General features: G+C 38.7%; 1 protein-coding gene across 1 annotated transcript; it reads left to right on the top strand.

Moving 5' to 3' along the window:
- The first annotated feature begins 2,422 nt into the window (after positions 1-2,422).
- Positions 2,423-13,765, top strand: LOC108703285 (serine protease 27). The gene is made up of 6 exons (XM_018239402.2): positions 2,423-2,615; positions 3,470-3,499; positions 5,883-6,048; positions 7,872-8,137; positions 10,290-10,459; positions 13,078-13,765. The coding sequence occupies exons 1-6, from the start codon at positions 2,525-2,527 to the stop codon at positions 13,291-13,293; spliced, it is 939 nt and encodes a 312-aa protein (XP_018094891.1). The 5' UTR covers positions 2,423-2,524; the 3' UTR covers positions 13,294-13,765.
- The last annotated feature ends 441 nt before the right edge of the window (positions 13,766-14,206 follow it).

Genomic DNA, 14,206 nt, shown 5'->3' with positions numbered 1-14,206 from the left:
TTAAGGCAAATACCAATTGGTTTAGGTTTGAATAAAAGACTTTGAATGACCAAAGCCATGAGTTTGAAGATAGGGCAGCAGAGTGGGAACTATCTAACTTAGGTGATTATTTGCACTTTTCTATTAGCCATTTGCAAGCATTGAATTTGTTTTGATCAGTTTACTACTGTTGAAGTTAGAAAGTAGATGGCAATATTTGGTTGCTATGGGTAATTCCATTACAGCAATTTAGCACTTATAAGGACCTAGAACTTCTTAATTTTTTTGATTTCTGTAAAAAAGAGGAATGATTCTGTAAGGGATCTGTCAGGGAAAATCTCAGATACTGACAAGTCCCAAGAGGAAGACTTGGAAAGACTAAACAGGTCTAAGCAGGACAGTACAGAGCAGTTGTAAAACAGAAAGAAATGCTTAGACTGGTTACAGGATACTAAGGTAAGGCAGGAGAGGCTAGAATGTCTAGGGAAGGCAAGGATAATGGCAACAGAATATAAAACAATTGGCAATAATATGGAGGTTAGGACAAATTAACCAGGAACCTACAAGGTCTCTGGTTCTAGTCCCATCAGATTCGAGTTGCTTAAAAATGACTTTTTGTGCTATAATGGATCAGGAACAGACATGAGATCTAACATGGTTACAGGATCAGGAGAAGACTTGCCCAGGCTACAGGCAAACACACTTGAGGGTGGCCAGGTATAAGCTTGAACTGTGGGCAGAACTTAAGATAGCTATCTCCTACTTGCAGTGTCAAATAGAATAAATGTATTCAAAACATAATTTTAAAAAAATGTACACACAGACCCCAAGGTATGTCGCCACGGAGTTCGTACATATATATTTTTTTAAATGATGTTTTGAATAAAGTTTTTCTATTTTTATGATTCTATTTGACCCACAGGGTATCTTTATTTTTTGGTTTTATAATACAGTGATACTACAGAAAATATAGGGTGGGACGTTCTTAATATGGACTTCCAAAATGTCTCAAACAGGCTTTAACAGTAAAGTGAGCTGGTTTCACTGTAAACTGAGCCTACTTATCATGTACTGAAGTTCTTTGGTGAGCAACATGACGTTTTCCATTTATATACATGTATATTGTATTATGTGTTATATCTGGCTTTTCTCCTCCGGTTAACCAAAAAAATTCCCTATATTAGAAGTGCTTAAGGGTCAACTATAAACATAGCTATCTGTGATTATGCTTGTAAACACATTCTCTTTATTCCATGTAGCTTTTAAACTATTCCAAATACCATTTGGTTAATACTGAATTGTGTCTATTATAGACTGTAATAACCATAATGATGAAGAGGAGTCATTGATCCTTCCACGGTACATGGGAGTTATTAGGCCTCATCACTTCCTCTCCAACAACGTGACACCATGTTCAGGGGAAATCCCTGCTTTGAACAGTAGCTTCACACATTTGGGAGCAGGTTGCAGGTTATCTGCCAACCTGATTTTTAGGATGTTTACAAATACTGGACTACAGATAACACGTCCACCATCTATATTGTACAATACAATTAAAAGATACATTGAGAGCTATAATAACATGAAATTAAGAAGGGTGTACAGGCATTTCCTTTAAGGCAATCGCCCTACAACATTTATTGATAACAGAAAATGATGGCACAAGCATTCAGGGTAACCCCCTTGGTTGGAGCTGAGAACCCCCTTACACAGGTACCTGTTTTCCCTAATAGGCAAAGCAGCCTAAAAAAGTTTGGAAGAGAGATATGGCCATAGGAATTATTTTTCATGTGTTTCAGTTTTTTTAAATTATAAATATAATTTAAGCGGCTTTATAGGAGTATGCTGGAGAGACCCTAATAGTCAAGTGTTTAGCAGGTACTCCAATAAACCCCATTTTCAGAAGTGCCGTCTGCTTCTTTGAATCTTTAAAAGTTCCCCTTTAAATGGAAACTTACAGAGAAGAAATATCTTGCAAACAACAATAAGTGTGGTGCCACTCCATATGCTGAAATAAAATAATGGCATTTAAGCTCATACAGGCACAGGTTTATAAAGACAAAATAAACCATATACAGTAAGTAAGAGCAGCTCTTGTTCTACAGCGAGTGACCACCATAGAAACTCTGAAGTGTAGCAATGTCAACCAGATGCCAAATAATGATATTTACACTAAGCGCTCTACACAAACCAAATGCCCATGCAAAAGCTTTCTTACCATCTATGATAAATTATTTTGTATTGTTCCAAAGCTACACATAGGGAGGAATATTCCGGGTGCACAGAGAACACTGACCATAGCAGAGGATTCTAAAGAAAATATAAAGTGAATGGTTAGACCTACAGTGGTGGGATGTAGAACCCAATAAAAACATTTTGATAGCAATAAAAGAAAGAAAGGTGGACTCAGAATAAAGAGGCAAAGAGTAGAGTACAAGACCAGGGGATTGATTGGGTGTGGCTTGTAGTTGATTCATGGAGGTTGTATGAGAAGAACTTGTTTTCCAACATTCCAACACCATGCAATGCATGTATATAATGGAGCATGGGGATTGAGTATTATGAACACTACTGTGCACAGAAGAGAACCATGAGAATGTCTCTTCCAGTAAGATTTCTGCTCCTCCTGACTCTGGGTAAGTCTCTGTCTAGACCCTAATGGGATTTCAGGGAGCTTAGCAGGTATCGATAGAGCTTATTGTAGTTTCTTTATCTGTGGTGCTGGGACACTGGATAATATGGGTCTATGTGTATCTATCTATCATCTGTCTATCATTTATCTATCATTCATCTCTATCTATTATCTATCATCTGTCTATCATTTATCTATCTATCTATCTATTATCTATCTATTATCTATCTATCTATCTATTATCTATCTCTCTATCTATCTCTCTATCTATCTATCTATCATCTGTCTATCATTTATCTATCTATCTATCTATCTATCTATCTATCTATCTATCTATCTATTATCTATCTATCTATCTATCTATCTATCTATCTATCTATCTATCTATCTATCTATCTATCTATCTATTATCTATCTATTATCTATCTATCTATCTATCTATCTATTATCTATCTATCTATCTATCTATCTATCTATCTATCTATCTATCTATCATCTATCTATCTATCTATCTATCTATTTATTCCACTATCATCATCTCTATCCAGTTTGTAAACACTCAAACAATAGAATCAGACATGTTACATAGTTGGGATAAAAAAAGACCAAAGTCCATCAAATTCAACTTCTCCAAATGAAACCCAGCATTCATACAGTATATACACACACTGGTCTCTCCATACACTCACATCAACTATATATACTCATAAACTAACTATAGATTTTAGTTTCCCTTTAGGCCATGACATTATTTTTGTCCAAGAAATGATCCAAGCTACTCATATGCAAACAGATTGTTTTCCTAGTTGTGCTTTGTTATTAAATTGCAAATTACTGATGTGTTGATTTCATCTTTAGGGATCTATGTTGTTGCTGAAAACCCTGAACGTAAGTACACAAATCTTTAAGTAACAAATAACCTACACGTAAAATATAAATGTTGAAGGAGGCAGGAAGGACCAGTTGATGCCAAGCACAACTACGGGTATGGGATCCCATTGCACAGAAAGCTCTAGGCTGTCTCCAAAAGTCTCCATTATCTTGAAATTATTCAATCTTTTAAAAGCAATTTTCTTTTTCTCTCTAATAATAAAACAGTGCCTTGTATCGACTAGGATGAAAATCCTTATTGGAAGCAAAACCAGCCTATTGGGTTTATTTAATGTTTACATGATTTTCTAGTAGACTTAAGCTATGAAGATCCAAATTAAGTAAACATACATTATGTGGAAGGCCCCATGTCCTGAACATTCCGGATAACCGGTCCCATACCTGTATACACAATAGTAAATACTGTATGTTGAGCAGAGAGGATTTTTCATGCAAATACCACAGGGAAATGTGCGTGGCCAAAAAGTGCAGTTTTGGATGGAGATGATGCCTTATATGTTTTCTTGATGCTACTAATACACAATATGCACTTCCATTTTTGTTGCTATAAGTCTGTACATCATTTTCAGCAGTTAAAGGATAAGTAAACCTTTAAAATAAGTGAATATAAAATGGAAGAGAAAGGAGAGAGAAAGGTTTCTAATTTTATTCCTAAGCAGAAGAACATCAGCCTCTTTCTTTCTCCTGACAACTTCCTTGACTACTTGGTGGTCAGACTGGTGGGAAACTGACCAGCAGGTGGCGCTGTTGGAACACAATTCATTCATATTAACAGTACATGTATCCCTTAATATCATAGAAATAAAAAAATAATGAATGTAAATGACAAAAGTGCTTAGAATAGCCCCCTCATCAATTTTACATTCACTTGTTTTAAAGGTTTACTTTATCCTCTAAACCAGGGGTCCCCAACCTTTTTTTCCCTGTAAGCAACATTCAACTGTAAAATGAGTTGGGGAACAACACAAGCATGCAAAAAGGCTCCCAAGGGTGCCAAATAAGGGCTGTGATTGGCTATTGGCTGCTCCTATGAGGACTGACAGCCTACAGGAGACTGTTTGGCAGTACATCGTGTTTTTATACAATCAAAACTTGCTTTGAGGTGACTGGGAGTAACATCTAAGGGGTCAGAGAGCAACACGTTGCTCACAAACTACTGGTTGGGGATCACTGCTCTAAACCCTTTGATTGTCTAAAGGTGGCCATACACGGGCCGATAAAAGCTGCCGACAGACTGTGTCGGAATCTTATTGGCCCGTGTATGGGGGCCCCCGACGGACTTCCCCGATCGAGATCTGGCCGAAAGTCGGCCAGATCTCGATCGGATGGGTTTAAAAATCCCGTCGGATCGCGGCCGCATCTGTTCGTTGATGCGGTCCCGCGATCCGACCGCCCGTTTGAGAATGCTAGGATCCGATCGTTGGGCCCTAGGGCCCACGATCGGATCTGCCCGATATTGCCCACCTCAAGGTGGGCATATCGGAGGGAGATCCGCTCGTTTGGCGACATCGCCAAACGAGCGGATCTATCCATGTATGGGGACCTTAACTCAGAACTTTTACTGTGCATCTGATTATTATTATTATTGTTGTTCTTGTTATATCTGATCTTATTTTATGACTGCAGTACACCTAAAGGATTTCTTATTGGCAAATCCAAGGTCATTCAAATTTTTGTAATTATTTATGTATTTTTTCTCTGTAATAATAAAACAGTACCTTGTACTTGATGATAGCTATGCCACATAAATCTAAATACTGTGCCGAATTCTTGGAAAAATCAGTGCATTGTGGGTAAAATATGATGACGATTGAGATTGAAACTATGCTTTGTCCATTGGATCTGGGTATGGGATCCGTTATCCAGCAACAGGTCTGGACTGGGACTCAAAATAGACCCTGGCATTTCAAATACACAGAGGCCCAACCAATCCCCCACCAGCCCACTCCACAGTGACTGTCTATGGCATTTTACAGCAGCCCCTCTGGCATTTGCCAGAACTCACAGATTGCCATTCCAGGCCTGTCCAGAAACCCATTATCCAGAAAGCTCAGAATTATGGGAAGGCCATCTCCCATAGACTCCATTTTAACCAAATAATGCAATTTTTATTTTATTTTCTCTGTCAGTAGCAATAGCTTGTACGTGAGCCCAACTAATCCTTATTGGAGGCAAAACCAGCCAATGGGGTTTATTTAATGCTTACATGATTTTCTAGTAGACTTAAGGTATGAAGATCCAAATGATGGAAATTCCCTTATTCAGAAAACCCCAGGTCCTGAGCATTCTGGATAACAGATCCCATACTTGTATCAGCTACTCAATAGTTCTTTGGTCTCCTATTCAAGCTAACAAGTTTTCATCTGCCTCCTTTCCACAGAATGCGGAAAAACGTGGGTGCAGGGTCGAATCCTGGGTGCAGAAACAGCACGTGAAGGTGAGTGGCCCTGGCAAGTGAATGTGCATAGACCCGGCGATGATCCTTTCTGTGGAGGAACCCTCATCAGCAGCAAATGGGTGGTGACTGCAGCTCACTGTGTCTATGGGTAAGTCTTTGTTTCCATTTAGTAATGAAGGGGCAGACAGGTAAATAACAGAAGCCACTTACCTGGACAGATTTGGGATGATTTTTTTCATTGATTTTCTGTGTTACATGCTACACTTTTTAAACCAATTAGCAACAGGTGCCTCGTTTACAATCCTAAAATCATGTTAATGTTAATTTAGTGTAACTATAGCTGACTGGGAGAGTTTCCCCACTTATACCCATCCAGAAGGATCATGTTATTACTACACATGACCATCTCTGGTCTAATGGAACAGATACATGGACATTTATTGCCTTTGTGGGTCACACAAGCATGTGTGGACATTGCTTTTAGTCATGAGGTGAAGGGGTTATTTAAGATAAGTTTGATTATCACTGTAACATTGCTTAGTTCTCTGGCATTTAAGAAGTGGGAAACCCCAAAATGTTGTGGGCTTATATCCTTCTATTATCAGTAAAGTAAATGTTTCTACCTGATGAGCCGCAATGTAAGTTATTTGATTTATTGGCAAGTTGCATATTTATTTATGTCTTAATACTTAATTCCTTCCTTCCATTTCATATATTCACACCAAGGTGGTTATTTTAACCGAAGTCCGAATGCCAAAAACTATAAAAAGCTTTGTTTTTTGTACTATAAAATCTAAATTTTTTTGTGCAACAAAAACGTCAAATTTCTCAAATTATTATAACCCAAGGCTGCAAAAAGTCCAACTATAGTATTTGGAAGTTTTTGTGTCTGCGCTGGATTTAGCCCGAAAATCTATTCTATTTCAGGCTTTTCTGGTACAAAACATCCAATGGATTCTGGCTTTTTTTGGGAAAAGGCCCGAAAAAAAGTTTTGCTCGATTTTATTGAGTTTTTCCCCCGATCTGATAAAATCAAACTTTTCTAATAAGAAATAAGGTTAAATGGTGGATTCTAGTTTGGTCTGACTTTTTGTTAATAAAATAATCAGAAAAATGTGGATTTTGATAAATACTCCCCCCCCCAAGTGTGTCATAATTCTTTGTGTAGTCCCTTCTACCATTTGGGCCATAGTGTTCCATTAGAGCAGTGATCCGCAACCAGTAGCTCCTGAGTAACATGTTGCTCTCCAACCCCTTGGATGTTGCTCCCAGTGGCCTCAAAGCAGGTGCTTATTTTTGAATTCTTGGCTTGGAGGTAAGTTTTGGCATAAAAAACAGATGTACTGTTAAACAGAGCCTCAATGTAGGTTGACAATCCACATAGGGGCTACTAAATGGCCAATCACAGAACTAATTGGCATCCCAAGAACATTTTTTATGCTTGTGTTGCTCCCCAACTCCTTTTACTTCTGAATGTTGTTCACGGATTCAGATGGTTGGGGATTAGTGATGGGCGAATTTGCGCAGTTTCGATTCGCCGAAAAATTCGCGAATTTCGCGCGAAATTCGCGAAACGGCGCCGGCGTCTCGTTTTTGACGCCCGTTTTTGACGCCGGCGCCCGTTTTTCGACGCCGGCGCCCGTTTTTGGCGCCGGCGTCCATTTTTCTGAAATTTATTTTTTTTTGACGCCGGGGAATTTTTACCGCAAATTTTCGCGGGCGTTTCGCGAATTTATTCGCTCGGCGCGAATCGCGCAAATTCGCGCCTGGCGAATAAATTCGCCCATCACTATTGGGGATCCCTGCATTAAACAGTAATCAGAGAAGCTGATATAAAGGGTCCCTTGTTGCAGCCTTTGAATGGTGTGAGTGATAAATGATGTAGGAGTTGTATGGGCCCTTCAGTCATAGATATATCTTATGACACCATCATGAAGCCTTCTAAAGTTGTATGTTTTTGTTTTCATGCAGAAAAAAATACTCGCTAAGAGTTTCTGTTGGGGACCATAATCTAGATGAAGATGATTATCAGGAAAGGTCTATAGCAGTTAAACAAATCATCACTTATTCTGCTTATTATAAAACAAAAATGTTCGATGACGTCAGTCTTTTGGAGCTTGCAGAGGAGGTTCCATTAAACAGATTCATCTTCCCAGTTTGCCTTCCGGCAGCTAATGTGACATTCCCAGATGACTCATGTTGTGCGGTGACCGGCTGGGGTGAGATCAGCAATGGCAGTGAGTATTTATATTCAGTTACATAGGGACAAAGTTTTACCTGCAACTTACTGGCTGCTTTCAAAGTGATCCCACTGGTGTCTAATAAAAGGGCAGCCAAGTTTGGGAGTTTTACTTTGAAAGCAGCAAGTAAGATGAAAATTGAGCGTAGGACTGGCCAGATATGGGATGACTGTGACGTAGTTGTTCAGCTTAAATATATTGCAATATATGGACAAACAATCCCTGTGTTGTTTAAAGGGTAAGGCATTTTTCAGTAGCAGTAGCACAAAATGTCTCTGTCTTAAATATATTGATAATGGGTTGAGTGCAGAGGACCTCTTGTATTTGTCTTAATAAATCTTCCCCTAGGAGTAATAAACCGTTTTTTGTACTGTAACCAAGTTTTGTTGCTGCATATGGTGTGAATGTACATTACTAGCAAGGGTAGTGCCTGTTGAGCAAACAAGAATGCATATTGGACATTTATGTATATTTTAAAATTATAAATAAACTTTGACAAGCATAGCGTACATTTCATGACGGGCACAGTGAATGGCCCCCACCATTTAAGTGTGTGGCCCTCCAGCATTTCATAAAAAGGCGCAGTGTATGGCCCGCAACATTCATGACAGACCCAGATAAATATTTATTGTAGGATTATTGTACAGTACATAGGACAGACCTTTAGCTGGTATGATGGTATGTCAATTCATATAATACATTGAAGAACCAGCACTTCCAGTTTTGTGATGAATGTGTCTTTTTTATTTCACTTCATGCTGCATCCAACGTTTCGGTCCCTTCTGGGGCCTATATATTGGTCACTGATGCCTAGGTGCAGTCTTTGGAAGTTCTTCAGACTTCAAAGTGTGTGTGTGTGTTTGTATATATATATATATTCACATGTATGTACTGCTTATTCTTCTAATGGGGTGTGGGTGTGAGTTGATATGTACAATGATATGTATCAACCATTTTAAATAATTTTACAGGTTCACTGATAACAAACAAATTCAATTAAAGGAACAGTAATACCAAAAAATGTAAGTGAAAGTAATGTAAATATAATGTGGTAAAACTGGTGTGTTTGCTTCAGAATCTGTATTATAAGCAAGCTGCTGTGTAGCCATGGGGGCAGCCATTCAAGCACAGGATACACAGTAGATAACAGATAAGTACTACTATAGTTTATATAAACAAGCTGCTGTGTAGCCATGGGGGCAGCCATTCAAGCACAGGATACACAGTAGATAACAGATAAGTACTACTATAGTTTATATAAACAAGCTGCTGTGTAGACATGGAGGCAGCCATTCAAGCAGAGGATACACAGTAGATAACAGATAAGTACTACTATAGTTTATATAAACAAGCTGCTGTGTAGCCATGGGGGCAGCCATTCAAGCACAGGATACACAGTAGATAACAGATAAGTACTACTATAGTTTATAGAAACAAGCTGCTGTGTAGCCATGGGGGCAGCCATTCAAGCACAGGATACACAGTAGATAACAGATAAGTACTACTATAGTTTATAGAAACAAGCTGCTGTGTAGCCATGGGGCAGCCATTCAAGCACAGGATACACAGTAGATAACAGATAAGTACTACTATAGTTTATATAAACAAGCTTCTGTGTAGCCATGGGGGCAGCCATTCAAGCACAGGATACACAGTAGATAGATAAGTACTACTATAGTTTATATAAACAAGCTGCTGTGTAGCCATGGGGCAGCCATTCAAGCACAGGATACACAGATAACAGATAAGTACTACTATAGTTTATATAAACAAGCTGCTGTGTAGCCATGGGGGCAGCCATTCAAGCACAGGATACACAGTAGATAACAGATAAGTACTACTATAGTTTATATAAACAAGCTGCTGTGTAGCCATGGGGGCAGCCATTCAAGCACAGGATACACAGTAGATAACAGATAAGTACTACTATAGTTTATATATAATAAGTAGTGTTTCTGAAGCAAACACAGCAGTTTTACCAGTGCAGGGCAACACTTCGTTATATTTTCATTACTTTAAAAATGTTTATTTTTTGATGTTACTGTCCCTTTAAACACCCTTATCAAAAAAGAACTGCTGCTTTGTTTGGTTTAGGAGTGGGTGGTACGCCTGTTTATCCCTGTTTTAATCACCCAAATTCCACTCACAGTCACCTTGCCAGAACCAAGAATTCTGAAAAAAAGGGGCGTAAAATTGATGAGTAACGAGATGTGCAATGTGCAACTCAACATCACAGATGAAAATAATATTCAAGTGAAAATAATTGTAGATGAAATGATGTGCGCGAGATCTGCTGAAGGGGTAAGAGACGCCTGTAAGGTGAGTGATGGTTCCTGTAGCCCAAGACCTCTATTAAAATAATAAATATTTTAGATCTGCTGTATGTTTCCCTGATGTAGAAATGTTCCAGGGTACATTGAATATATGCTCTGTATAGGGACAGAAGGTGAATAGACAACAGAGATAGGACTTACAAGCTGATGATGTAGGGGGCAGGCTTCGGCCAATTTGACCCGGTTCGTTTTGCCAAAAATTGCCCATTAAAGTCTATGGGCATCAAAAAATTTTTTTTTGACATGTCTATGGGCATTATTTCCACAGCGAAACAATGCAAAAAATTCACCCATCCCTAGTGGGGGGCTGAAGTGGGACAGAGAGGGTGGGGTTGTGACATTTTAGGGGTGGAGTTATGATGTATCGGGGGGCCAAGAAAAGACTGCTGTGCTTTGGCTGAGTAGGGAGGCTTTAGGAGAGCAGGGAGAGGACTTTTGGGCTGATAGGTGGTTGGCCGGGGGAGAGGACCAATTAGGAATTCTAAACTTACAGACAAATAAAATGCCAGTAAATTGGCAATACCGGTCAGCTAGTCTGGTTGGTGAAATACTGGCTGGGTGGTAGCCATAAGTAAAAGTGAGAAACATTCCAGTATACAGCTTTTGTGAAAAGTACTACTTTCTATTCCTGTATAAAAATGCAAAATGTACAAAAAACAGCATTTTTTTGGTGGACCCCCCCTTCTGAAAATTGCCCTTGTGGCAACAGAGCCACCCGGCAGCCAATTGTTTCTTTCCTTGGACATATGAAGAAAGGCCAACAACCTTTACTTTTAAAGGAATTGTTCAGTATAAAAATAAAAACTGAGTAAACAGACTGTGCAAATTGAAAAATGTATCTAATGTAGTTAGTCAGGCAAAAATGTAATGTATAAAGACTGGAGTGAGTGGATGTGTAACATAATAGCCAGAACACTACTTTTCAGCTCTCTTGGTTTCCACTGCTGGTTACCAGGCAGAAACCAATCAATGACTTGAGGGAGGCCATGTGGTCATAACTGTTGCTTTTGAATCTGAGCTGAATGCTGAGGATCAATTACAAACTCACTGAACAGTTATGTCCCATGTGGCCCCCCTTATAGTCGCTGACTAACTCAGAGTTAGAGAGCTGAAAAGCAGGAAGTAGAGTTCTGGCTATTATGTTACACATCCAGTCACTCCAGCCTTTATACATTACATTTTTGCCTAACTAACTATATTAGAAACATTTATTATTTTGGGCAGACTATCTATTTACACAGTTTTTATTTTTACACTGAACTGTTGCTTTAAAAGCATTTTAGTGTGCACCTTTAGTTACAGCCTGCAATAAACTAAATTCTGGATTCAGACAGACAGAATGATCTCCAGTTGTGTGCCCTGATCCTGAAAACAACTTATCTTACTCTAATACTGTTGCACACAAAACGTTGGGATCTAAGAAATATTTAACACTTTCAGATTAAACACCATTGAAAGCAGAAAATGCTTGAGGCTTTACTACAGTATATGTTAGTAAACAAATTATTTTACTGCTGAGGTCCACCACATGTGACAGAGACCAAATACATTTAGGGGCAGATTTATCAAAATGTATGGGGTAAATTCAAGTTAAAAAAAAAAAAAAAAGAATCCACAAAGAAAATCCACAAATTTTTCGATATTTATTAAGCTCTGAAACTGCAAAAAACTCTAGTCTAAAAATACTCCAGCTAAAACCTGTTTAATTCACGTAAAAGTCAATGGTAGAATCTTTAACAATTTGAAAATGTTTTTGGCCCTGGGAATTTTTGAGTTTTTAAGCGTCAAATTTACTGATGGGTGAAACTGGGCTGCGAAAAAATGTTCGTAACGTGGAAAATTTGCAAAACGCATTGAAGTCGATGGGATAGAGAGGGGATAGAGTATTATGCGAGTGAGAGTATGATGAGAGTGGGAGTATGATGCGAGTGAGAGTACGATGAGAGTGAGAGTATGATGAGAGTGAGAGTATGATGAGAGTGAGAGTATGATGAGAGTGAGAGTATGATGAGAGTGAGAGTATGATGAGAGTGGGAGTATGATGAGAGTGAGAGTATGATGAGAGTGAGAGTATGATGAGAGTGAGAGTATGATGAGAGTGAGAGTATGATGAGAGTGAGAGTATGATGAGAGTGAGAGTATGATGAGAGTGAGAGTATGATGCGAGTGAGAGTACGATGAGAGTGAGAGTATGATGAGAGTGAGAGTATGATGAGAGTGAGAGTATGATGAGAGTGAGAGTATGATGAGAGTGAGAGTATGATGAGAGTGAGAGTATGATGAGAGTGAGAGTATAATGAGAGTGAGAGTATGATGAGAGTGAGAGTATGATGAGAGTGAGAGTATGATGAGAGTGAGAGTATGATGCGAGTGAGAGTACGATGAGAGTGAGAGTATGATGAGAGTGAGAGTATGATGAGAGTGAGAGTATGATGAGAGTGAGAGTATGATGAGAGTGAGAGTATGATGCAAGTGAGAGTATGATGCAAGTGAGAGTATGATGAGAGTGAGAGTACGATGAGAGTGAGAGTATGATGCAAGTGAGAGTTGATGACATTTAAAGTATGAGGAGATCATTGGTATAACAAGGACACTTTTTTCCAGGGTGATTCTGGGGGGCCATTGGTTTGCTATAAGGAAGATCGCTGGTACTTGGCTGGAGTGTTAAGTAAGGGCGGGTGTCTGAAGGGAAATCACCTCACGCTCTATACCCGCCTGACGTCCATCGTGAGCTGGATAAAAGAAAATGTTCCTGAAGCTGCTGAGAATGTTCATGATGTGGAATTCCCTACCCCCACCGAAGGACAATGCCAAGTTTAATGAGAAATGAATAGATGATAAACAACCCTACAATTCACTCTTCTGTATTCTACTCATTTACTGGTGGTGGTAACACGGATATCTTGAATGAACAGTATAGTACTTGGTCCATTATCCCCTTGATTCTCTTTGCTACTCTGCACATAACATTAATCAATAAATATGTTGCTAAACTGCTAATGAGAGGGCCAAATCTATAAACTGCACATGAAATATCTAATCAATTCCTCCATGGTCTCCCTCCAATGGTTATTTTATTCCCTTGCCTTGTATTTCCTTCTAATCCCAATCGATAACTCCTTCCTGATGGAACTGCTGTGCATTAAATTCCCATCTCATGGAAAGAAACATACAATGTGCTTATATTTACTACTGTATATGCCGCTTTATAAAATATATTTACGGAATTAGTATAATATAGTCTATGTACCATTAATCTTGTGAGAGGAAATAAACTGAGTCCAGATTTGTATTTTGTGTTATTTACTAATTTATATCAAACAATGATAACAATTCAGACACATTATGTTGGGATACATCCAGACAACATTTCGGGAGGAGGGAGTCATTCTTCCACTGTATAGAGCACTGGTAAGGTTAGTGATGGGCAAATGTCTTCTGTTTCACTTCGCCGAAAAATTTGCGAATTTCAAACAAAATTCACGAAATGGCAAAAAATTGTCGTAAAATCTGAAAGTTCACAAAAAAAACATGAAATTATAACGTTTTCATGCAAAAATCTTGAAATTTGGACGTTTTCACGCAAAAATTGTGAAATTTTAAGGTTTTCACTACAAAATTGTGAAATTTGAAGGATTTTCGCGGGAGATTTGTGAATTTATTCTCCGGCGGTGAAACACAGAAATTTGTCGCAAATTCGTGCCAGGCGAATTTATTCGTCCATCATTAGCAA

This window comes from Xenopus laevis, chromosome 9_10S (genome assembly GCF_017654675.1).
Source record: "Xenopus laevis strain J_2021 chromosome 9_10S, Xenopus_laevis_v10.1, whole genome shotgun sequence".
In the NCBI taxonomy this organism is placed as follows: Eukaryota; Metazoa; Chordata; class Amphibia; order Anura; family Pipidae; genus Xenopus; species Xenopus laevis.
The sequence above is the reverse complement of the archived record's forward strand: the minus strand, read 5'-3'. Positions and strand labels throughout refer to the sequence as shown.

What these genes read in the sequence shown, in the direction of transcription:
- LOC108703285 (XM_018239402.2), top strand. Translation starts at nt 2,525, where the DNA reads ATGGGGATTGAGTATTATGAACACTACTGTGCACAGAAGAGAACCATG. An exon ending in TCTGCTCCTCCTGACTCTGG is followed by an intron (nt 2,616 to 3,469) that starts GTAAGTCTCTGT and finishes TTTCATCTTTAG; the next exon opens with GGATCTATGTTGTTGCTGAA. An exon ending in GGGTGAGATCAGCAATGGCA is followed by an intron (nt 8,138 to 10,289) that starts GTGAGTATTTAT and finishes TTCCACTCACAG; the next exon opens with TCACCTTGCCAGAACCAAGA.